Source organism: Microtus oregoni, unplaced genomic scaffold (assembly GCF_018167655.1).
Source record: "Microtus oregoni isolate MIOR12 unplaced genomic scaffold, Mior012 000010F_ref0000083, whole genome shotgun sequence".
Taxonomy (NCBI): domain Eukaryota; kingdom Metazoa; phylum Chordata; class Mammalia; order Rodentia; family Cricetidae; genus Microtus; species Microtus oregoni.
In genome coordinates, this window is record NW_024543069.1 from 36,413,549 (window position 1) to 36,438,152 (window position 24,604).

The 24,604-nt window shown below is 48.3% G+C and overlaps 1 protein-coding gene across 1 annotated transcript in view; it reads right to left on the reverse strand.

The window, feature by feature from the left end:
- Fgf2 (fibroblast growth factor 2) overlaps positions 1–22,814 on the reverse strand; it is a 56,520-nt gene extending 33,706 nt beyond the window's left edge. Inside the window, exon 1 of the mRNA XM_041659162.1 lies at positions 22,440–22,814. Coding sequence (XP_041515096.1) covers positions 22,440–22,614 — 175 coding nt within the window. The 5' untranslated portion in view covers positions 22,615–22,814. The remainder of the gene's footprint in view (positions 1–22,439) is intronic.
- Positions 22,815–24,604: the final 1,790 nt, after the last annotated feature.

Below are 24,604 nucleotides of genomic sequence, written 5' to 3' on the forward strand. Positions count from 1 at the left end.
CTGTGTCTTGGCTTCTATTTAAAGGATAAAAAATAACAAGGATATAGAGAAAGTGAAGGGAATGTAAATTAGCTCAGTCACACGGACAACTGAACGGGAGTTCTCCAAACACTAGACCCTCTGCCCCATAGAGTGCAGTGATCCCACCCCGAGACCTATGCCCGCACGGAGAGTCAGTGTGCCAGAGATGCCGTCCCTAGCAAGTTTATTGCAGCACTGTTTACAACAGCAAGATGTGGATTCGCCTCAGGTGTCACTAGCAGATGAATGGTTAAAGATATATAGATACCATAGTGTACATATATGAAACACTCAGGTAACAAAATCCTGGCATTTGTAGACCTTACTCAGAGCACATGAAAAAGTCACGTGCAGCAAGTCACGTGACACTCCAGAGTCCTAAAGAGGGAGAGAAGCGGCTGGCAAAACCATCACCTCACATAGTTAACATTCCTTTCTGTTAGGAATGCCGCATTTCTTTACCAGACAACTGAGACTATGCAGTTAATCCGCGCCGGCCGCAGGTATCCCAGGCGCTAGCCCTTCTACCCAGCATCCAGCTCTACCCCAGTAGCCATCGCCTGCGTCCTTCCATGCCCTTCCAGGTCCCATGACTACTGTCCATCTTTATGTTGTGAACATGTGCTCCATAAATATGTGCAATTATGTGTCAATTTTAATATACTTTTTAAGAATTATACTACCAAGAAACATAAGAGCATGCTTTGACCCAGGCAATTGTTGGCCTTGGGCTTTGGGCAGTGTTGGGAGGATGGAAGAGAACCCCAAGACTTGAGAGGCATCTCCCGCTGAGGCGGCTTTCCTGACCTGACTCCATTTCTAGAGTGGGCAGAGGCAACTGCTGGAGCTTATAAAATTTTCTGAAAATGCCATAAAATAGGCGCAGGAGGAGAGTGGCAAATTCTCCTGGCTCCACTACAGACACTTCCACCCTAGCTGGGAGCCCAGAACCACAATGGTGCAGGGCGGGAATAGGAGCAGGGGGCGGGCTCTCTTCCCTCCCCTGCTGTGAGAACAAATCACTGTTTTCTTTCACGGCTCTCCTCCTGTCACATTTGTAGCCACTGTGAAGACAGAGCCAAGAGCACTAAACAGGGAAGGCTCAAGAGCCTGAGTAAGCACGCTTCCACCCACATCCTGCTTGCTCGCTCTTCGCTTCTTTTCTGTGCCCCCAAACCCCAACTACTCCCAGGTCTACTTCCCTTAACCTGCTTATCCCCAGTTTAAATCATCCTTTCTGAGTCCTCTCTACCCTGCCCCACTTCTCAAAGCATCCTGTCAGAGATGCTCCCAGCTGAACTATTTCAGGTGATAGGGAAAGTCACCTCTGCAAATAAATTATCCTAAGACCAGAACTATATACACAGGTAGAATGTTGCTCAATTCACACCCTGTGTCCTACTTTCCCAAGCCTGTCCTGGAGCACCCTACTGTCTGGGTCTAAGGTGACGGTCATTTGTACTTGAAGAAAGAAGCAACCAAGAAAACAGAACATCAACAAAAGACAGTGATAAATGGGGGCTGCGTGGGTGGGTCTAATGTTGTTTGGAATGTATATTAGTCTGAATATTAGAAAACAAAATAAAAAACAAAAGCAAACAAACCTCAAAAGACAGCTAGCACACCCAAAGGGATCAGACTAGGTATGCCTTAGAAAGCTCTGCGTACCCAAGCTAACAATGCAGGGTCCGCAAGACTAATTCGATCTTTCACTACTTAGCTTAAATCACTGAGCCAAGGGCCTAAGGTGCCAGCCACCGATGGTCACCAAAGACTGACCTGGGACTGTGGATCCGAGTTCATTGTTTTACACAAATGAAGATGAAAGAGAAGGACTCCCATACGCAAAGTGGGGCAAGCTTTATTAAGCGTTATGGAAAAAAATAAAAGTGAGAAAGCTTCTGAGTGGGAGGGGATAGGAAACGGCTGCTGGATTTCCTGCATCTGGTGGTTTCTGTAGAACCATGGCAGAAGCTGCCTGAAGGCTGAGGTCATTTCTACTGAGATTGTTCTTTTCCTCTGAGCTATTACCGGCTGAGTCAATGGGGGAGGGGCCTACTGTATAGCAGGCCTGTCCCCCAAGCACAAGGGCATGGTCATGCATTACTCATGTGCTCTCCACTCAGTTAGGACTGCCTGTGACTCCTCTCCCACCTCTGACTCTGGTATACTGACTGTGACTATCTCTGGCCTGCCAATCACTCGGCTACTTTCCTCCCTTCCCACCTTGCAGGTGGCTTGCTGTCAATCAATCACATTAAGCTCCCTGGCACTGTTAGCCTTGACCTTGACTCCCTGATGGTGATTAGACTCTGGCTGGTGTTGCCTTCTCTGATGTTGCAGGGATCTCAAGTGCTGTTAGCTATGTGGAGCTCTTGGGTCTCACAATCACCAACTGCAGCTGCAGGGTTCTTGGTTATCGCCTTGTCTAGGATGGTTTGGAGTTCCTGAAATAGGGCTGGCTTGTTATCAACCATCCTAATTACACCTCAGACTATTGAATGAGCTGCACCAGAAGCAATGTATTAAAGCAAGACTATGAAACAAGGAATAGAACCTAGAGTGTGTTTCCCAAACAGGAAAGTTCGCATGGAAGCGAGCCAACAAGGCTGCCATCACTGGTCTTGCTTCTCAAAGCCTGTTTGCCTTTTATGGTCCGTGTGTGTATCTCCCTCACAGTAGCAAGTGCCTTTGTTTCTATCCCCAGTGTTTACAATGTTCTCACTGGAGGCCCTGTTCTCTGACTCCCACTGTACTCTCGCCCCGCCTCGCTGCACAGCACTAACCCTAAGCACCCCATGTGGAGACAGCTTAGATGCCCACCACTAAACTAATGGACAAAGAAAGCATGGAGGATGCACACATGGAGTGTTCTTCAGCCATAATAGAGAACGCAGGATATCTGCAGAAAAATGAATTGAACTGGAGATAGTTACAGCATAAGGCAGATGAGGGTGAGCGTTGTATTTTCTCTCATTCGCTGAAGCTAGAGATAAACAAAAATATGAAAGCAGAATGGGATTGTAATGGAAGAGAAAGATAGCCCAGGGCTGTGATGGGAGAGAGAGGATAGCCCAGGGCTGTGATGGGAGAGAGAGAGAGGATAGCCCAGGGCTGTGATGGGAGAGAGAGAGAGAGAGAGAGAGAGAGAGAGAGAGAGAGAATAGCCCAGGGCTGTGATGGGAGAGAGAGAGGATAGCCCAGGGCTGTGATGGGAGAGAGAGAGAGAGAGAGAGGATAGCCCAGGGCTGTGATGGGAGAGAGAGAGAGAGAGAGAAGAGAGAGAGAGAGAGAGAGAGAGAGAGAGAGAGAGGATAGCCCAGGGCTGTGATGGGAGAGAGAGAGAGAGAGGATAGCCCAGGGCTGGGGCCGATGTGTGTGTGTGTGTGTGTGTGTGTGTGTGTGTGTGTGTGCGCGCGCGCGCGTGTGCATGCATGCTTGTTGGGGGGGGGGGTAAGAAAAGATAATGCAGGAGATATGAAAGTGCATCATATTCATGTATGAAACTGTCACAGTGAAGCCAATCATTCTGAGGAATGAACACATGCTAATTCAAACGGTCTGATTACCAGACCCTACCTGTTGGAGCGCCAGGGCCAAGACCCCATCTGCACTTTTTAGACTCATGGGAAGAACTTGTAAACCAGGAAGCAACCTACAATTTGCCTGTTCCAATAGGATCCGTCCGGACCCCTGCCCACAGCACTCCAGATCTGCCACGCTGCTGGTGGAGCCTCTTTCTACAGCTGTGTTCCTTAACTCCACAGGGGCAGTGTCTGCTCCTCCCTTCTGCCCATTCAGTGCAACTCCAGCTCCGTCTTTCTCTTAGAAACCACTGCCTTCCAGCTTCCTGTCCCTGCAACCTACCTCTGTGGGCTGCCACTCAGTCCCCCAGCTTTTCCTTCGCAGTACAGCAACCTTCAGCTATTGTCATGAGGCCTTTCTGTCCTACACTGGCATAACTGGGCATAGCAGAAACATACTGGCAATAATGGGTGTCCAGGCTGGCGTGATCAGCAGCATGGGAGATCTTCAGACCACTAGGGACCTTGCCCTTGAGAGCATCAAGGTTTCATTGCTCACCGGACACTCTCTTTTCTCCTTGGCCTAAGGCAAGCAGCGGTGTTCCTTACACACTCCTGCCACAACACGCTACCTTCCCACAGCAGCAGGAGCAACAGTACCAATCAACCCATCCTGGACCGGAACCTCTAAACTGTCAGCCAACACCAACCTTTTTCCCTCATGTGTTGACTGTCTCTGACTGTTACAGGAGCAGGAAGCTGACTACCACGGGGAGCCTGGGCTGACTCAGTTTCCTCTCGGGACACTCAAGTCTAGGTCTATTCTGACCTTGTGTGGGCTATCCTCATTCGGCCAAAAAGACCTGACTTAGAAGGACAGACTTTGATAGCAATGGCTCTTGGGCTCAGACCACCTCACACTCCCTCTCGTTTCCTTTCCAGGCTGCCTCTATACTCTCTTATGCCATTCCTTAAAATTTACCTCTCCACATCTCACAATTCACAGAGAATCAAGTTTCCTGGATTCACTCACCAAGCAGGCTCACACCGACACACAATCTAATGACTCCATTTTCAGAGTAATGCAGTTCCAAAGATTAGCAGAGACAGCTAGCTGGGCAGCGAGAAAGCAGTTTTTCCCCATCTGTGATCCTCTCCTCTTACTGCATTTTGGACTGTGGATGACTGTGAGAACCTGGTAAGAGACTATGCACCTGTTCAGAGAAACGGCTTGCATCTGTTTTCAAGGTGTTGAGACCATCCGAGTGGAACCCATGTTAAACTCCCAAGTTAGGAGAAGATGCAGCCTGGTGCGGGCCACCCTCAACACCACCCTACCGGAGGACCCTAGACAGGTTCTGTTCCCTGGCCTCATGGGAAAGCAGAGCGCGAGCTTCCTGTCAGCCAGGGGTGTGTTAGGCTCCTTCCAGAAAAACAGTGCTCCCTCCGGGAACACCCGTCCCCTTGTGGAAGCGGTACACAGGCCCAGGTTCTCCGGAACTCGGAAACACAAAAGCTTTCCAGTTCTACCTCATTAAACACGGCCAAAAGTAACTTAGGTCTGGAAAATATTCAAAGTAGGTGTAACCAAACAGATATCCCAACTGTTTTTCCTTTAAATTTCATGAACAAATGGAGAAAAAAGCTACCCTGGGTAACGCAAATCCTTGTGGTGCCTTCCAAGAAAAATGAATTGCAAGGCACATACACAACCAGGCAAGGAAATGGCCTGCATAGGAATATTACTTTGCTGGTAAAATTGGGTGGAAAAGTCTAGCAAAAAAAAAAATACTAACTTGGATTTGCAATAACATCCGAAAGCCTGTCTGGGGCTCTGGGTTCAACCCTCAGTAAGAGAAACAACAGGGAAACATCAGCTCCCTGTGAACCCAATCAAACCGCAGTGCTCCCAGGTGGCTGTGTGTGGAGGGCATTCAGATGCTGCTCTTCCTACAGCAGGGTTTTTACCCTAGTATTTGTTCTCCCCTAACATTCTCTCCTTCCTAAGGTATCCACAGACTTCCCCATCTCAACAGACTCCCTGATATTCCAGGCTGCAACCAATCTCTGAGAGGCCAGAAGGCTGGACTTTTGAGCCTGTCTCCTCCTTGACGGCCACAGGAAAGAATATTTCTTCTGTCTCTCTCACTTTACCCCAGGAAAGGGGACACTTATCCTGGTGTTCAAGGATGATCTATGAAAGGGAAGGGAGTTAGGGTGCAAGGTGACTTCCTGGTGAGATATCTGAAGGTTTCTGACTGGTGAAATGAGAAATGCTTCCATTCAAGAAGGAGCGGATAGCCTCTTCCAGGATCCATTCAAGGAGGAGCCATGGCCTCCACCAGGGACTATTCAGGAAGGAGAAGATGGCCTCCACCAGGGTCCGTTGAAGAAGGAGTGGATGACCTCCATCAGGTCCATTCAAGAAGAAGAAGATGGCCTAACAATCAAGACGGTCCCTCACAGACATTCTCAGTGCTGTGCTGGAGGTCCTGCCTCCTAGACATCGAGTTAACGGTTACACAGGGACCTAACACTCCAGAAAGCCACAGAGACTAGGCAAGGTGCAGCTGGGCAGATTCCCTGTAAGGTGTCCCCCAGAGGTCACTGTGTAAAGCTGTGCTGCCAGGGTAGCCGGCTGTAGTGGAGAACGTAGGTTATAATAGATGCCCGGGATGTGGGCCCCCTGCCAAGGAGAGGTACAGGTACTAAGCATAGCCAAGAGAAAGGCCGTAGGCTTTGGGCTGCAGGGCAGGATGGTGGGACCACCCAAGCCTATTGTAGTCCTGGATACCAGATGGGAGTCTGTTTTCCCTGCTGGGTTTTATCTTGCCTGAGTGCAGTCTTTCCTTGCTCTGCCCGTTCCTCTGTCTTGGGCCTTGGCCTCTAAACAGTGTTGGAAGAGTACGACTATGATGGTTTTTGAAGCTGGACTGAATGCACGTTGTGACGTGAGATGGCTGGGAACCAATGGGAGCCACAGGTAGGAGGTTAGAGTTTGAATGTGGAATGCCCCACGGATCCACGTGTTCGAATAGTCTCCAGCTGGTGACACTGTCGTGGAAGGTGGAGCAACCTTTAGGAGCTGAAGCATCATTAAATGATGTGGGTTGCTGGGGGGGGGGATGAGAAGTGTTTTATGGGTTATAGCCCTGATTTTGACCTAACCATTCTGTTTTTCCCTATGTGCCTCCAAATAAACAAACAGCTTGACTTCCTTGCCGCCACAATCACAGGCCACTCCCCCCCACAATGCATCCTTGCCCTGGTATACTGCACCAGGTCCCCAAACTGAGAGCCCAAACAAACCCTTCCTCCCTCTGGCTGCTTTGCATAGGGCATTTTGTCACAGTGAGAAGTAGTCAATACACCACAATGCACGAGGCCCTGAATTCAAGCAGTTCCCAAAGGGAGTGGCACTATGAGGAGGTGTGGCCTTGTTGGAGTGGGTGTGGCCTTGTTGAAGGAAGTGTGTCACTGTGGAGGCGGGCTTTGAGGTTTCGTATATGCTCAAGGCACATCCAGTGCCTCAGTTCACTTCCTGTTGCCTGCTGATCAAGATGTAGGAATCCCAGCACTCAGGAGGCAGAGGCAGGCAGACCTCTGTGAATTTGAAGATAGTCTGGTCTACAGAGGGAGCTTCAGGACAGTTAGTTTCAAGACAGAAACCCTGTCTCAAAAAACAAAACAACAACAAAAAAGATGTAGGAATCTCAGCTCCTTCTGCCTGCATACTGTTATGCTCCCCACCATGATGATAATGGTCTGAACCTCTGAGACTGTAAGCCACCACCTCAATTAAATGTTTTCCTTTATAAGAATTGCTGTGATCATGGTGTTTCTTCACAGCAATAGAAACCCTAAGACACTCTATTATAATAAGCAGATAAATAAGTTAGTATCACCATTTTATCTTCCATGCATTTAGTGGGAAATGTGCTTCCGATGTATTACATGACATTAGATAATAAACACTTTAAGAGATCAGTCTGGAGATAGCAATTTTGCCCATGCACAAAAGGCTGAGGAGTAAAAGCTTTGAGCTTATTATATTAGATTTAATAGTGGGAACAGCAGTAACACCATAGTCAAGAAATCAAAATAAAAATAGAAATAAAACCCCAGGGCTAAATAATAAAAGCTTGAGGCTTTGATGGGCATCGGCCATTGCCATGAAAAAAGCAGCCACAGGTAACATCTAAACAAATGAGGTAGGATCTGGCCTAAGAAGCTAACACGTGAAGCTCTCCTGAAGGGAGCAAAGTTCTCCCATAAAGCACAGCTCTGAGAAATGCAGATATGCCATTGCAGCTGATGGCCATCGCTGCTCTTCCACGCGGTGCCTCAGTTACTCCTCATGCTGCTACTCTTTCCTCAGCTGTCTCAATCCTATTCCTAGAACGCTTTGCTGTTTACCACTACTGCCCACATACTCGGTTTCCTATCCTATGCTTCTGCCTCCTAGGGACCCACTAGTGGCTAGGGGATTGGGCACCAGGGTTTGCCTTGAGAAGTTCATTTGTTCTTCGGAACAGAAGAGAATCAGGCCCAGCTGTAACAACTAGTCAGGGTATCTGAATAAATACTCCAGCAAAGCACAAAGCTCAGCTACTAAGATGGTGCTAAGAGCCAAGTTATATCTGTGAGCTCAGACGTTAAATCCCAAAGGACCCAAGTGCTGCAGCATGTGACTGTATTTGGAGACAGGGCCTCTCAAGGAGTGCTTACCTCCAAATGAGGTTATGGTGACAGGAATATGAAGCTATTTGCTTATCTTGGTGGATCAAGAAACAGAGGCCAGGGTGTAACTGTGGCTGGCTGTAATATGAAAGACCCACTTCACAGCGACGAACCTCCTTCACCAAGGCCCTACCCCATAACGGTTCTAGAACCACCCCAAAAAAGTACCACCAGATGGGAACCAACTGTTGCAGCACACGAGCCTGTGGGAGCATTACACATTCAAGCCACGGCACATGGTAAGTGCTCTACCTTTTTCTGTGTTTTTAAATGTCGAAGCAAGGTCTTGTTCTTGAAGATGCTGGGTAGTTCAGGAGGACCTGGAACTGTCTCAGTCTCTGGAGTAGCTAAGTATGAAGGCCTGAGCCTACCTGTCTGGCTGAAGCTTATAATTTTGAGGTGAGCAAACCCTCATGCTACTGATGATGTCACCTGAGTAAGTGGAACAGAGAGACATAGCAGGAAGCCTTGTTCACGGGGCCTGAGGGATAGAATACTGGCTCGGAGATGGACTGGTTCCATGTCCAGAAGAGGTGAATGCATACTTGTCTTCAGCTCTCATAAGAATGGTGTCCTCATAACAGGAAATTGGGACATCTAGGGGGCACACAGGTCTGTACACCAGGTGTGGAGGTGGGAAGAGGGCACCCGACCCACACCCAGGAGAGTGGCCTAGGAGCAATCTAAGTCAGCCAACACCTTGATCCCAGACTTCTAGCTTACAAGATTTGAGAAGATAAATGTGCATTGTCTAAGCTGGTGTTTTGTTGTGGCCTCAGGAACTAGCATGGATGGGGCAGGTTGGGCAGCAAGGAAGTCGGTATTTGGGGCTAGAAGTAGATGGCATGGTAAGCGGGCAGATATCAGCATGAGGGAAGGCCAGGCAGACCAGACGTGGGTGGCTTAGTCAGGAAGCAAGGATGGTGGAGAGACCACCTAGGGACTGATCCACAGGGAAGATGGCAATGACATCACACATGGCAGAAGACTCCGAGCAAAGAGCAATTTGCCTTCAGGAAGTCTTATGGGTGCAGGCAGTAGAGCTCTTTCTTGATGTCTCTTCATCTATCTTGGGCTTCACTTCCTCACAGGCACCTTCAACACATTTGCATGGTACAGGAAACTGAATAAGAGGGATGCAAGTGTGTCTACTTTCAAGTTATTTTGAATTGCTTATAAATCTTACACCATGTTTTTATAGTAAGGCTATCTCAGATTCCTTGAAAGACTCTTCCTATGCTGTTAAAATGGCCATTAGTTACTCTCAGCGTTTCTGCAGAACCATCCTGCCCAGGGTTTTCATCTTTCAGATCCTGACTTCAGGGTTCACTCCATGCTTCTGCAGCTTTGCTCCTAAATTACCTCTAATTTTAGAATGGCATTTGAAAGCTTGAGTTCCAAGGGTTGGAGAGATGGCCCGGGGTTAAGGGTGCCTGCTGCTCTGTGGTGAGAAGCAGAGCATGGATCCCAGCACGTACACTGCACAGCTCACAAATGTCTGCAACACCAGCGCCAGAGGATCCTGCATGTCTTCTGGGGGCACACCCGCTCACACAGACAGACACACACGTGTAAATTAACAATAAATCTTATTTTACAAGGAAAAGAAGTTCTTTAGAAAACAACTCATCAATAGTGAAGAAATATTTAGTACTAAGACAGCTATTTCCTAAGAGAAGGAACACAAGAGCCAAATGGGAGGAGGCCAGACGGTCGGCTCCTATAACTCTGGCACACCACGGCCCCAGAATTACTTCAAACCAGTTTTTAAATAGAGCCAACAGTTAAATTAGTTTAACAATTTCTCCCATCCAAAAGGCAATGTCAAAACTTCAAAGACCATTAATAGATATTTGGTTATCTATCCCTACAAAACTGAGACAACCTGAAAGAGAAAAGCCATCTTTGCTTCTTCTGGAGGGCTCTCCCGTGCCCCATGTCATGGTCTTCATGGGACAGCCACCTTGGCATCAGGACAGCAGCTTTCTTCAGCCGGCCCCTGAGCCTGGGTTCTTACTTACGCTCTTTAACATGGATGTAGTTTTCAGTATGTCAAGCAAAATCAGAAGTTGGATCTCACTGCCACAAAACCAGTTTTTATTTCTGTCCCCGTGGAACTCTGCTGTGAGCCTGCATTCTCAACAGGAAGATTCTAGAATGCACAATCCATCGCTTGCTATCATAGAAACTATGGCTTGAAAAGTCTAAAGTTAAACAAAACAAAACAAAGCCCTTCTTACCTGTAAAATGAGGAATAATCTTTGACTTAAAAGTTTGTATTTTAGCCGGGCGATGGTGGCGCACGCCTTTAATCCCAGCACTCGGGAGGCAGAGGCAGGAGGATCTCTGTGAGTTAGAGACCAGCCTGGTCTAAAGAGCTAGTTCCAGGACAGGCTCCAAAGCCACAGAGAAACCCTGTCTCGAAAAAACAAAACAAAACAAAATAAAACAAAACAAAAAAAAGTTTGTATTTTAGGTTTAAAAGATTCTATTTCTAAAGATGAAACAGAGCATGCCCTCAAATTGTCCATTCCTTCCTTCCTTCATTCATTCCTCAGTTATGATCCTGAGATAGAGTAGTGACAGTTGAGCACCTGGCCTTCCTCCCACTGTAGGACACAGGGAATCAGCTACTCGGTGTAGGAATCTCCATTATTTGAATGGAGTTAGATAGATCCATGGATCATGACTTTCATATGAACCTCTCCAGAAATCATCACGTGCCTCACCTTCCTATTCTAATTGTTGAGGCTATTATCACTGCAGCTGATTATTTTTAACTCTGGCACCTTCTGAAGATTGTTTCTTCACATATTAGTGAACTCCATCAAAGCTGCCTTTCCCGCCCCACTTTAATTATATTCCAATTCTGCACTATCGGGTTTTGGATAGCTGATATAAATAAGAAATAAGGTTACGAGGTTTCACATTCAAAATGGAAGTTTTAAACATGGCTTACACAAAGGATCTATAAACATCTATTTCTAGTAAGCTGAAGAGTAACAGAAAACACCAACTATGTAAAATGCAAGAACACACCATCCAAGAACCAGAGCCCCCGAAGTCAAGGGGCTGCACCATCCAGCGAGTCCCCAGCATCCAGGGAGTAAATGACACCGTTCCGTCCCCAACGTAGACAAGCATACGCAACATCCACGTGCATCCTACGCATACACCACCTTTAAATGGGACCAAGGCTAGAAAAATTCCCACACCCCGCCACTGTCCCCCGCAAAGGAACTTTGTGATGGAGGTGCTGCTCTGCTCATTCACGCTCTTCCGTTTCCTATTTGTATAATGACAGTTCCAAAACCTGTGAATTGTTTCCTGTTTGTAAAATGATTCAGCACCGAGAGGAGGCAGAGGAGACAGTTATTCAGGGTGGTCACTCAGCCCTCTTGCCCCCACCCTCCCCTGCAGACATCCCATCACAAAGAGGCTGACTCACGGTCACAGCCTCTTGGCAGATTGTTTGCGGATTGTTATGATGAATACTGGCTCACAAATCTGAATGGAGCTCTCTGTGCCATTTCCTCGCAGCCCAAAAGGATACCAGTGGCCGTGCCAGATGTCCTCAGCCCTCCTTTCTGAGGTGGTTCGGGTTTGCCACTGGGAGGAAAAGTGACTTAGGCATTGAGGTGCCCGAGTCAAGTGTGCACCCCGGGCCTGCGCTCCCCAGTCAGGTTATGGGGAAGCACTCAGGCCCTGTGCACGGAGATCTGTGAGACGACAGTGGAGCTGAGCATCAAGATCAAACAGAAACATCTCCAGAGCTGAGGAGAAAGTCTTCCTCAGTAGCAAGTGACGGGGACAGAGGACTGCTGTTCCTGCGTTGCTTCCTCAGACTAATGAGAAAGATGCCCCCACAAAAGAATGGTGGAGCTGCCCTGGCCACTCGCATTTCACACCCCTCACATGCCACAGTTCTGTGGGGAATGCTCGCCTGGTATGAGGTAAAGAAAGATGAGGCGGAAAGGGAGAGAGAAAGAAAGTGAGCGCTGAAGGAAAGAGTTCCAGGGAAAGATAAGGGAGATAAGAACGAAGGGAGGGAAGGCAACAGAGAGAGAGGGGAGCTTGGCTGAACCCTCATACACCTCACGCTGGACCTGCCTTAAGCTGCTGAGGCACAAGGAGCCTCAGGGAGTAACTGAACCTCAGACTCCCAGAACATGCGGGGTTCCTGGGGAACATCGAGGATTACCTTCGTGCTTTAAAAACCATTATCAGCTCAATCCAAGGGCGACATGTAACAGGAACTCAGTGACCCGACTGAGTTGTGGATGGTACACAGGACCTGGCTGGGATGAAAGGAGATGGGTCCAGGTATAGAGGTCACCTTGGCTGAACTAAGAAAGGGACGTGACCAGGAGGTCGGAAAGCAGGTGAAAAGCCCGGACAGTTAACACAGCAAACATCTTTGAGTGGCCACTGTGTGTGAGGATGGATAAGAAAATCTGACCCACTCCTTCCCCTCAAGGAGCTCACAGACCCAGCTCAATAGACAGACACAGACCATCAGATACAGAAAAGGAGCCAAGCACTATGGGAAAGCAGATTCTATGAGCTCTCCCCAGGACAGAGGAAAGGGCCATAGAAGACTGTTGAGGTATTAAAGTGGATTTTCCCAGAGAAAGTTAAGAATAGTAGAGAGTGGGGGGTGGAGGTGAGAGAGGGAATTAAGAAGAAAAAGTCTTTGGAGAATTGCATTAGAAAAGACCAACTATGGAAAGAGGTGGCTCTACCATGTTGGAGACATCAAGGGACCAAGCGTAGGCAGCTGACAGGGACAGATGATGCTGAAGGTCCCAGGGATGGTAAGGTTAAACTGTGAAATGATTTTGAATCAAGGAGGAAGGGAGTCTCAGTGAGGAACTGTCCCGATCAGATGGGTGTGTGTGTGTGTGTGTGTGTGTGTGTGTGTGCATTATTGGTGGGCATTGCCGGTGGGCATTATCTGTGGGCGTGTCTGCGGGCCTGTGGGACTACCTTGATTATGTTAACTACTGTGAGCGGATGGATCACCATTCTCTGGGTCTAGGCCCTAGATTGTGTTAAGAGTGTTAAGAAAGTGAGTTGAGCAACAATCCTGCTGGTCTCCTCTTATCTCTGCTGGACTGTGGCTGCGATTTGATTAGTTGCTCTTTGTTCCTGCCATGTTTAGCTCCCTGCTAACCTGGAACTTTGAGCTAAACTAACCTTTTTTTCCTTAAGTTGCCTTTCATCGAGTAGCTTAACATAGAAACTAGCACAGCCATATTTGAGAATATCAGAGGGTTAGTTAAAGTTCAGGAGAGGAGTAGGGGATATGGAGAGTAGGGTTTGCCACAAGACTGAGGGACAGACCCACGTGCGTGCACGCACACTCGCACACTGAGGAAAGCGCAAGGCAGCTGGCAGCTCTCTGGCCTCTGGAAAAGCAGCTTAACCAGACATGGAAACTCGGTGGGGAAAGGAGCCCATCTGAGGCAATGATGTGTTCACAGAGGCTGTGCTGGGGTGCCTGTCCTTAGACAGGGGAAACAGGAGCTGGTATCACTAGAGACTAAAAATGATGTGCTGAAAAAATTCTAGAACATACACAGAAAGAAGGAGGAAGGGAGAGCCCAAAGCAGAGACGCAGGGAGCAGGTAAGCTAAGGAGCAGGCCCAAGAGAGCCTGCAGGAGCTAGGCAGCTGGGCAGGAGCATCCTGTAGAGTAATGAAAACAAAGGATTCCTTAGAGGCAGAGGCAGGCGATAGGGCCACAAGTCACCAGAGGGTGACAAACTGGGAAAGTTTACATGGTTGAACTGGAAGCAAGCCTCCCAGTGACTGACACAGAATCCTGCACCAGGATGAGTTAAACGAGTTTATCAAAGGAAAATCAAGTAAAGTGGAAGGAAGCACAGGACTCCAGGGCATGAGCCACTGGAAAAGAACCAATAGCTCTCAGAATCCTGAGGAAAATTTATCCTACCACACATAGTTGGGTGTTTTTTTTTTTTATGTATGCAATATTCTGTCTGTGTGTATGCCTGCAGGCCAGAGGAGGGCACCAGACCCCATTAACCACTGAGCCATCTCTCCAGCCCCTACACATAGTTTTTTTGTTTTTTTTTTTTAAATCCTAAATGCTGCTGGCTGTGGTGACTCATAACTGCAATCCCAGCACTTGGGGAGGTTGAGGCAAGGGGATCACCAAAAATTCCAGACCAGCTTGTGCTACAGGGTAAGACTCATATCTCAAACAAAACAAAATGCTGGGGATGGACAGAGAGCTCAGCGGCTAAGAGCACTTGTTCTGATTCAGAGGCCCAAAGTTCAGTGGCCAGCACTTGCCGCTCACATCTGTAGCTCCAGCTCCAGGAGATCTACTCTCTCTTCTGGCCTCAGTGGGCATGCAGGTACAAGACAGACAGACAGACAGACACACACGATATAATCAGACATTCTGTCAGATATAAAACAAAAATCTTAAATGCTTTTCAAGAAATCAGAACCGCTAATAAATTTGTAACATTCATTTGCACTGAGCAATGTGTTATTTTTCCATTGACAACCCTTAGAAAACCCAGTCTCCAAGATTCCCTAAGCTTCCCCACTGTAACAGTGGTAGATAAAATTATCTCGAGTGAAGTCTCAGCAAGTGTCTGGATGAACACTGGAAACTATAACTGTCAGCTGAGCAGACATCCCTGGGGAATGAATGCCTCTATCACTCTCCGACACTTAGGATGTACGGAATCAAACATCTCGCAGAGGATGCGGGGCCCCTCCATGAGTCCCAGCATCCTCTCACAGGGCCTGAGTTACAAACAAACAACTCTAAGCTTGCCGGGCGGTGGTGGCGCACGCCTTTAATCCCAGCACTCGGGAGGCAGAGGCAGGCGGATCTCTGTGAGTTCGAGACCAGCCTGGTCTACAAGAGCTAGTTCCAGGACAGGCTCCAAAACCACAGAGAAACCCTGTCTTGAAAAAAACAAAAAACAAAAAAACAAAAACAAAAAAAGAACTCTAAGCTCACGGAACCCGGCTGGATCATTACTCCTCTGGAAATACTTCTTTTAGATAAACCACCCCTTTAGGGGATAATCTGAATTATTAGTAAGACAAATTTCTGTTATAAACTAATATAGGATTAATTATTGAGAGCGGGCTTTTTGATAGTTCAGTTGCACCTGGGATGTAATCCTTACTTTCCACCTGTCTTCCTTTATATGGTTAACATCCATAATACCTTAAAAACCTGGAACTTTTACTGAGGAATTCTCTGAATAATCCAAGACAGAGGTTAGACTGGGGTCAGTGGCCCTCTGAAAGGACACACACACACACACTCCAGGTTTCTATAAACAGGTGGACGAGCAGCAGGGTCACCACAGGCAGGTTGCCCTGTGTTGGAAGAGTAACAGGTCGGCCAGGATGAGTCAAAGTTAAACACTGGCTATTGGCTCACCGTTGCTACATTTCCTCTGGCTAAAATCTCAGACAAGGGTTAACGAGAGTCCAGTGTGACTTCTAAGAGCCACAAGCTGTGGCTCAAAAGGGAAGTCACAACCTGTTCTCAACCCCTCCCAAATTCCAGAGGATCCCCAGACACAATTATTAAGAGTAACTTTGACAGGCAGATAACTAGCTGCTGAGCTAACAGTGGGCAGGAGGAGGAAACACCCAAAATTGCAGCTAGCTCTTATTACCTAATGCTTAACTGGAGGCCTGTAGGTATAAGAATGATTTCTAATTTGTTACTAACACGAGTGAAGCCATTTTATGTAGCTTGAAAACCATTTTCTGTGACTTGGAATAATGTAATGTTTTCAAGATAGATGAGCCAAACCCAAGACAGACTTTGGTACGCATGCTAATGAACCAGCCCCACGCTGGGCACTGCAGTCGCCCAAAACTACAAACATTGGAACTCCGTAGACAGCTCCTAGGATTGTACTGCCATGCTCCCGAGACACACCATCCCAAGCCCCTGTGCAGATTCCCAATGGCAAGGGGACTTTGCAACTGGCCACTGGGTGGCTCTGGCTTGCTTAGTCCACACATGCCCACCCACCAGCACTAGTCCCTTGTGCCACGCTCTCAAGGACCTCCTGGGACCTCCAATGGTGGCATCCTCCTGGCCTGTGACATCTAAGGGACCGCCAATGGTGCCATCCTCCTGGCCTGCTACACCTAAGGGACCTCCAATGGTGGCATCCTCCTGGCCTGCTACATCTAAGGGACCTCCAATGGTGCCATCCTCCTGACCTGCTACACCTAAAGGACCTTTTAGTGGCTTTGCTTTCTCCCAAAGCATTCTCACCAGAGAGGATTCCCCAGGGAAAACCTGCAGGCTTTTTACCTGACCAACCGCTAGTGCCCTACTTGGTGAGATGTCTGTTTACATGAGATCACCATGACCTTTATAAGAGCACGGCATTGCAAGAAAGGTTTGGGTGTATAAAGTAGAGCATCTCTGACTGGCAAATGTCCTGTGGATATCCTAATTACCAAGAGCATGACAGCCCACTGGCCCACACTCTACATCATTGTTTTGCTAAAACACACACACACACAGACACAGACACACACACACATGCACAGGTTTGTTTGCACAGAATATGCTAATGAGGCTAAGATGCGTGTCCCAGATGTGCACATTTCATGATCACAGGCTTTTGCCCCAGGCCAGCCGCCTTACAAATGTGTCAGGGCAAAGAGGCCCGGGAAGAGTGTTGGAAAATCAACAAGGACAGGAATTGGGAAAAGACGAGAAGACTCCTGACATGTGCAGCAGCCATCCCACTGTCAGCATCCTCCGGGAGAGGAAGCAGTGTCCTGTAGCAGGGACCCTAAATGCCTCTGCCAGCCCCACTGATGACAGCTTCCCAGCATCTCTGTGGACTTTTCATTTGTGACGTACAAAGCTTGGATCTGGTTTGTTTACTGTTTCTACAAGACTATGTTTTCAGACTGAACTTTAAAATCATGTCTGTCCGTGTTGCATGACATAACCAGAGAACACTCAGATTGCTGTAGTGTCAGAGGTCTGGTTATATAACGGATGTTTTATAAACCCAACAAAAGCCCTCAGGGCACATCAGAGGGGGATGCTGCCTTCTCTGGGCTGAAGTCACTTGGCATGGAGTGCATCTGTAAAGACTCCTAAGGTGTGGTAATATCTGTGACTCATGAATTGTCCTTTCTCTCTGTGCAGATTACATGATTTCCAGGATGCATCAGCTCCAAGAGCCTGACCTCATTTGTTTACTGCACAAAGCAGCATTACAGTAAATACCATGCTTATTAAGGCAAATTGGCAGGAGCCACTTGCCAGATATGACCAAAGGAGGGGGAGGCCAAAGCATTAAGAATCATTAATGAAAGGATGCATTTACACAGGGCAATGGAAAAGCTAAGGCTGCTTTGCCCAGAATCCTCAGAAAACAGTAATATTGGGTTCACAGAGCCCTGGAAGCAACTGGCCCTCAGTGTCCTGAGGAAGCTTGGCCACAGGCATCCAGAGGGTACCACGACTACTGAGCGGGAGAGAGCGAGGAGGCTGTAGAAGCAGGCCAGCAGCCAGGTGGGCAAGAAGCTGGGTCAGGAGAGTGAATCAGGGGGGTAACTCAGTCAACCGGCTACTACTCCAAGCCTCTATAAAACGAGATCTGTGAATTTCACAATCCATGTTTTTACTCTGGTGCGGTGTGGAGTGTGTGCAGTGGGAAAGAGTGCAGGGAGCAAGCTGACCTGACCATCACCCCCCTCCTCGTGGGTGTGGGTTAGCTAACAACCTCTGCCCATCTCAGGTCTCCCCGATGCCTGGAAGCAGAGACTGGTTCCCAACGAGCAGTAGGGATCAGCTCAGGGTAGATCCAGCATTTCTAACTGCGTCCATTTCCTCTAAGGAAGAGCATCTGGGATATATCCACTGCTAGCAGGTCCATAAGCAGCCAGCATCTCACACTCCTCCACATGCCGGACTCTGTGACCTTGGACACATCCGTGTTTGGTTGTCATCTCTGGCCTCCCTTCAGGGACATTTTACCCCTGTCCCCACCTTGCTCCTTCCTCTCCAGCCGAACTGCACAACCCACCTAGCCAGCACCCACTGTGTAGAGCACAGTCTTCGAAGCATGCTTCCCAAAACTCCATAACACTCACGATTTCTTTCCGAGTTACTGTCTTAGCTAGGGTTACTATTGCTGTGGTGAAACACCATGACCAAAAGCAACTTGGGGAGGAAAGGATTTATTTGGCTTACATAGCTTGGATCACAGTCCACTGTGGAAAGCCAAGGCAGGAACTCAAATTGGATGGGAACCTGGAGGCAGGAGCTGATGCACAGGCCATGAAGGGCTGCTGCTTACTGGCTTGCTCAGGCTGCTTTCTTATAGAACCCAGGACCACCAGCCCAGAGGACGGCTCCACCCACCATGGGCTGTACCCTCTCCCATCAATCACTAATTAAGACAGTGCTTTATAGGTCTGCTTAGAGCCCGACCTTATGGAGGTATTTTCTCAAAGAGAAAAACACTGCCGACTCCAGCTTCTGTCAACACCAGCCAGCAGTGCCATCAGATTGTGCCCGCCTTCCAGAGCTTTCTGCAACTTGGAAGAGATACCTAGAAAGGAATACAGCTTGGATGATATAGTTTTGGGCCAAATGGACACTTTGAGGCCTGAGACCACAGAGAGCTGAGAATCAGTGCCATTACTGCAGAGGGAAAGCGGCTGCTTTTATTTCTCCGTTTGTTCGGGGAAGTGTGTGGTTGAGGAGATACCGCCAATTTGCCCTTAACTGTGCTTTCCTGTATCTTTCCCTTGAGCCTCATCCCGATCTGCTCAACCATCAGTGTACCTTTCACGTGCTAGGAAAATATACCGTACATATGAGACCACACAAAAGGATCTATTAGGTATTCTTGTTGGGAGAAAGATGTCCTCTAGGAGACCTAGTTGCCGGCACACGTCTGGACGAGTTATTCTACTCCTGACTGTCAGACTATCTTGACTGTCAGCATCCTGTCTTTGCTAACGATACAGTCAGGAAGATCCCAGACCTTAGTTTTAGAATGTTTTAGCTGTGTGTATGTCCTGAGTGCAGCATGATGTTTAAGAGATGGGTCCCTCCCTACCCACTGAAGATCCAGGAGTGTCCCCACTAAGTTGTCAGAAGTACTTGCCACTAAACACCCCAGAATGGTCCCCACTAAACACACAGGAGTGCCATTCATTAACACCCAGAGTACTCCCTCACTAAGCACCCATCCAGGAGTGCTCCCCCACTAAACACCCAGCAGTGTTTAAATAAACACACAGAATAGGTCCCCACCAAATATCCAGTAATAACATTCATTAAACCCCAGGAATGCACCCCATTAAACACCAGGAGTGCCCCCAATAAACCCCAGAAATACCATTTTAGGTTATGAAGTCTACAAATGCCTCTAAGAGTTGCCAAATTACTCTGCTTGAGAATCACGGAGTTAAAGACTACAAAATTGGAGGGATGGCTAGGCAGTTAAGAGCAATTGCTGCTCTTTAAGAGGACTTGGGTTCAGATCCCACGTGGTAGTAGCTCACAGTAATCCTAATTCCAATTCCAGGAAATCCAATGCCCTCTTCTGACCTCCACAAGCACTGCATGCAGGTGGCACACACACATCCATGCAGGCAAAACCCTCACATAAATAAGATAAATCTAAAAGATCAAATTTAAGAAAAATTACAAACTGAGCTGGGCATTGTGACACATGGTCAATCCCAAGATTATAAAGCCTATAATCCTGTAAAAACTCAAGAGGCAGGAAACCGAAGCAGAAAAATCTCTAGAAAGAAAAAAGAAAGAAAGAAAAAGAAAAGAAAAAAATGGTACAATAACCACGCGCTACTTGGGGGAATGCACAGCTGTTTTTACAGTATGGCAATATGTTATGCAATTCAGAATTATCCCTACTCACTTCTGTCTTACTATAAGGTAAACAGCTTCAAAGAAAAAATAATCCTGCAACTAATACAGCATTTAAAAAAAGAGCATTAGGTAACGCTCCACACAGAACCCAGACTGGAAGGTATTCCTTCTGCCCTTAGTCATGACAGGCTTTCAAACAACACATGCTTTGGGAAAGAATAAAACCACTTGGGACACATGTGCAGCCTGTCCTAGCAGCAGAGCCGGCAGCAGACAAATCTCAAAGCAAAGATACTTTTTCTTTTAAACATCCACAATAAACTAAAATAGAGACACAGTGCTAATTCACATCATAGCTTTCAAGCATCTTTTCCAAATTACTGTGGGCCCGAAACAAAGAATAGATGTACAGTCTCTTAGTGGTCCCTACAGAGCAGGAGGTGGCAACGAGACGTCTCGCTGTGGGGACACAGCAGTGACACCGGCAGTGATGACAGAAACCACTGTGCCACATCTCAAGGGGAAAGAAAGCATCGGGATAAGGTCTGACCGTAAAAAATGTAAGTGAGGAGATGGGGATTTTTAAAAACCTATTTAAACACTGCACAGTGTGTGGGAAATCAACCTTTCCCCTTAATATGTCCAACTTTTATATTTTTTTCTTTGGTTTTTTCGAGACAAGGTTTCTCTGTGGTTTTGGAGCCTGTCCTGGAACTAGCTCTGTAGACCAGGCTGGTCTCGAACTCACAGAGATCCGCCTGCCTCTGCCTCCTGAGTGCTGGGATTACAGGCGTGCACCACCACCGCCCGGCCCAACTTTTATATTTTATATGTCGGTTAAAAATTCTATTATTACGTTTTTAAAATATTCAGCAAATATGAAAGTGTATGTTGCATACGCAGGGCAGTTCCTTTTGTTCATGGGGCATTCTGGTCTTCTTGTTCCTTACAGAGCCAATAGAATTCCCTAGCCATCTTAAGACAAAGACAAAGCTCCTGAATGGAAAACCTCAGGACTGGGAACTGGGAACTGGGGACTGGGAACTCGGGCCCTTGACCACTCTTCTCTCAGCCCCCCCCCATAAAAATAAAAATAAAAATAAAATAATTCAGACCCTTACACATCCAAACTCTTAGAGATGAATGCAGCCTGCAGCCCTTTAAGCAACCCCCCCCCCCTTTTTTCCGAGACACAGTTTCTCTGTATAACAACCCTAGCTGTCCTGGAACTAGTTCTTGTAGATCAGGCTGGCCTTGAACTCACAGAGATCTGCCTACCTCTACCTCTCCGAATGCTCGGATTAAAGACATGCAGTACCACCACTGGCCTAAGCAGATGTTTAAACTATTTGTTTTTAACCGCAGGTCATCTCTCTCACCTTCAACCCTTAGATCCCTAAACTAGCCCTCTTGGACCTTTTCCAGACAGTGGCTCCCCCGAGTGTGGTTTCTGGGGGAGCACTATTGAAAATACAAACTCAAAAATGCAGGGGTTTCATCCCTGACTCGGGCTGGGTTCAACCTGTTAGAGCAAACGCCGCAGGTGATGTTCTGGAGCCCTTACGGTTGAGCCTACTGACTTAGGACCGTTTCTACATCTACTACCGGGTATATTTTTATCCCACAAATGGAGGTCGTAATTCTTATGTCACCGTCACCCCACCACAAAGCCTGTACCCTCCTTTCAGCGCTGTCAACGGATCTGCACTGCACTTCACACTGAAACAAGATCTGTCTTGCTCTCTAAGGAAGCCAAAGGTTGGTTTGCTAGTCTTTTGTCTGTTTTGACTTCCTTAGCTTTTCTCTTTGGAATAACCTGGAGAAGCTGGGTGCTGGAAGTGAGAGATAGCTATGGGGGTGGGGTCCACATCGCTCTGGTCACCAAGTCCGAATTGAAGTGCAGGGCTCAGCTGAAGAACATGTCCTCCTGCCTCCGTTTCCCTGGGTGACTGCAGAATGCCAAGGAGTTCTAGAGCACTGGAGGAGACACACCTACTCCCACCCCAAGAGCCGCGGACCCCTCGCCTCAAGCATCCTAGCAACCCGGCTGCAGCGGGTGGCCCTTGAGGGACCAGAGACTATGGAGCCAGCCCACCTGGAGTTGGTAGGAGGTGCAGAGCGGGGACCCTACTCATGAGGGCACAGGAATGGATCTGCTTCCCGTGCCTAGGGACTGAAGGGCGCCTCATCTCAGTGTCCTCAGGTCCCCGAGGGAGAGGGAGCAGGTCGGTCTAGACCACGCACGCTCGCGGGTGGGAGGTGATGGCTCACCGTGTGGGTCGCTCTTCTCGCGGACGCCGTCCACGCGGCCGTCGGGGTGGATGCGCAGGAAGAAGCCACCATTCTTGCAGTAGAGCCGCTTGGGGTCCTTGAAGTGGCCGGGCGGGAAGGCGGCACCGCCATCCTCGGGCAGTGCGGGAAGCGTGGTGATGCCGCCGGCAGCCATGGCCCCTCCGCGGCCCCGGGACCCCGCTGTGGCTGATCGCGGGGCTCCCCGGCCCCGACCCCGGCCTCGGCCTCCCAGCGCGCCTCGCCCGCGGGCAGCCAGCCTCCCGGTCCGCGTCCCGCCGCCGCACACGCAGCCCGGCACAAGACTCTGCCAGAAGCCTAGAACCCCTGTGTGCCACAGCGGCCCGGGACCGCGTCACCCCAAGTCCCCGCCTGCACCCCAGCCCCACGCGCCCCCGCCCCCCGCGCCGCCTCCTCCTCACGCCTGGCGCCTGAAAACTGCAAGGAATCTGTCCGGCTTGGAGGAGCTTTCTCTAGGCGACTGCGCTGACGCAGCTCCTAAAGTTTAAAGGCAACTTTCTCGCTTGCTTTCCGTCTTTTAATGCGGCGCGGGCCTTCCACCCGCAAAGCAGCAGAAAGGGTCTGATCGGGGGAGAGATCCCGTCAGGCTTTGAAAATCTATAGTCCCCGCAGAACGTAAACTGTGGAAAGATAGGGTGCAGGAGACAGAGGCCAAGAAGGGGACGCCTGGGTTCCCTTTCTGGGCGCCTAGCCCTAGACAGCGTGGGAAGATGAAAACGGCTTCGGAGTTCTCAACACGTAAAAGCGCAGAGCTGGCGCTTGCCCTGCCTCAGTTGTTAGACGTTTCTTGGGAAAAACTGAGTTTTACAAAATTACAGTTAATTGCGGTTGGTGATTTTCAGTAGACCCTAATAGGTTGTAGATTCAGATTCTTTGCACTCTGTATTGGGAAACGAGGTGATTCTCACCCCTAAGTCCTTCTCTGCTGGGGACACACCTTTCCAGTGAAGGTGATTACCAAATACCAGTTGGAAAAGCTGCACACCGCTAGGTCTATGCTCGAAGCATCTGAGATGTGTGGTCCACGGTGGCACAGGCACAGACTACTCCGAGGACTCAGACACAACAGAGTGCCCTGCCCTGTGGAAGTGTGGGCTTAGGGAAGCTTCTAGAGGTGCCACTGTATGCTAGCTGTAAAAGGTCATGCTGAAGAGCGTTTAGTCTCCACGGAGGTCTTGACTCAAGTGTGTGACGGGCATTAGAAAATTCCCCAAACCTTTAAGATCATGCCTTTTCCCCAGCAATCAGAGGAGTGTGCGCACGATCGCTTTCCCCTTGCCTCCTGCTAGGCTCATGGCTGAAGCCCCCATGACATGAGACAAATTAACATGAGAAAATTACTAACTTATCTAATGTAAATCTGTAATCTTGAAAAGGAAACAAAAGCCCCATGCTACACAGGAACCTGTGTCTTTGGGTTGGGACTTGTGTATAATTGCGGAGAACAGTGATTGAAGGGAGAGCCATCTAATGGGCATAAACTGGTGTAGTTAGTTTTCATTCTTTAAATTTTTTTATGCATTATTCTTTTGGGGGTCCACAACCCAGCTCCCAAATAATCACACAGAGACTTATTCTTACCTATGAATGCCCCCACCTTAGCTTGGCTTGTTTCTAGCCAGCTTTTCTAAATTAAATTATCTTATTTCCCTTTAACAACGTTTTGTCTTGGGCTTTTTGCCTCTCTTTATCTTGCTTTCCTTCTCACTCTGGCTGGCTGGGTGGCTAGGAGGCTAGCCCCTCCTGTCCGCCTCTACTCCTTTTCTCACTCCTCCCCTCCTCCCTTCTTCCTTTCTATTTATTCTCTCTGCCTGGCAGCCCCGCCTATATTTCTCTCCTACCTAGCTACTGGCTGTTCAGCTTTTTATTAGACCAATCAGGTATTTTAGACAGGCAAAGTAGCACAGCTTCAACCTAAGAGTTAAACAAATGCCATGTAAAAGAATCCAACACATCCTAGTATCATTAAACAAATATTCCACAGCATAAACAAATGCATCACATCTTCAACTAATATTTCACAACAAGCTGGTGTGAGGAACTTAGTGAGTCTTGGTTGTTCTGGTTCTCTATGACCCTGTCCTCAGAGATGGGAACTCCCTGACCTGAAGGTATAAGGTGGACAT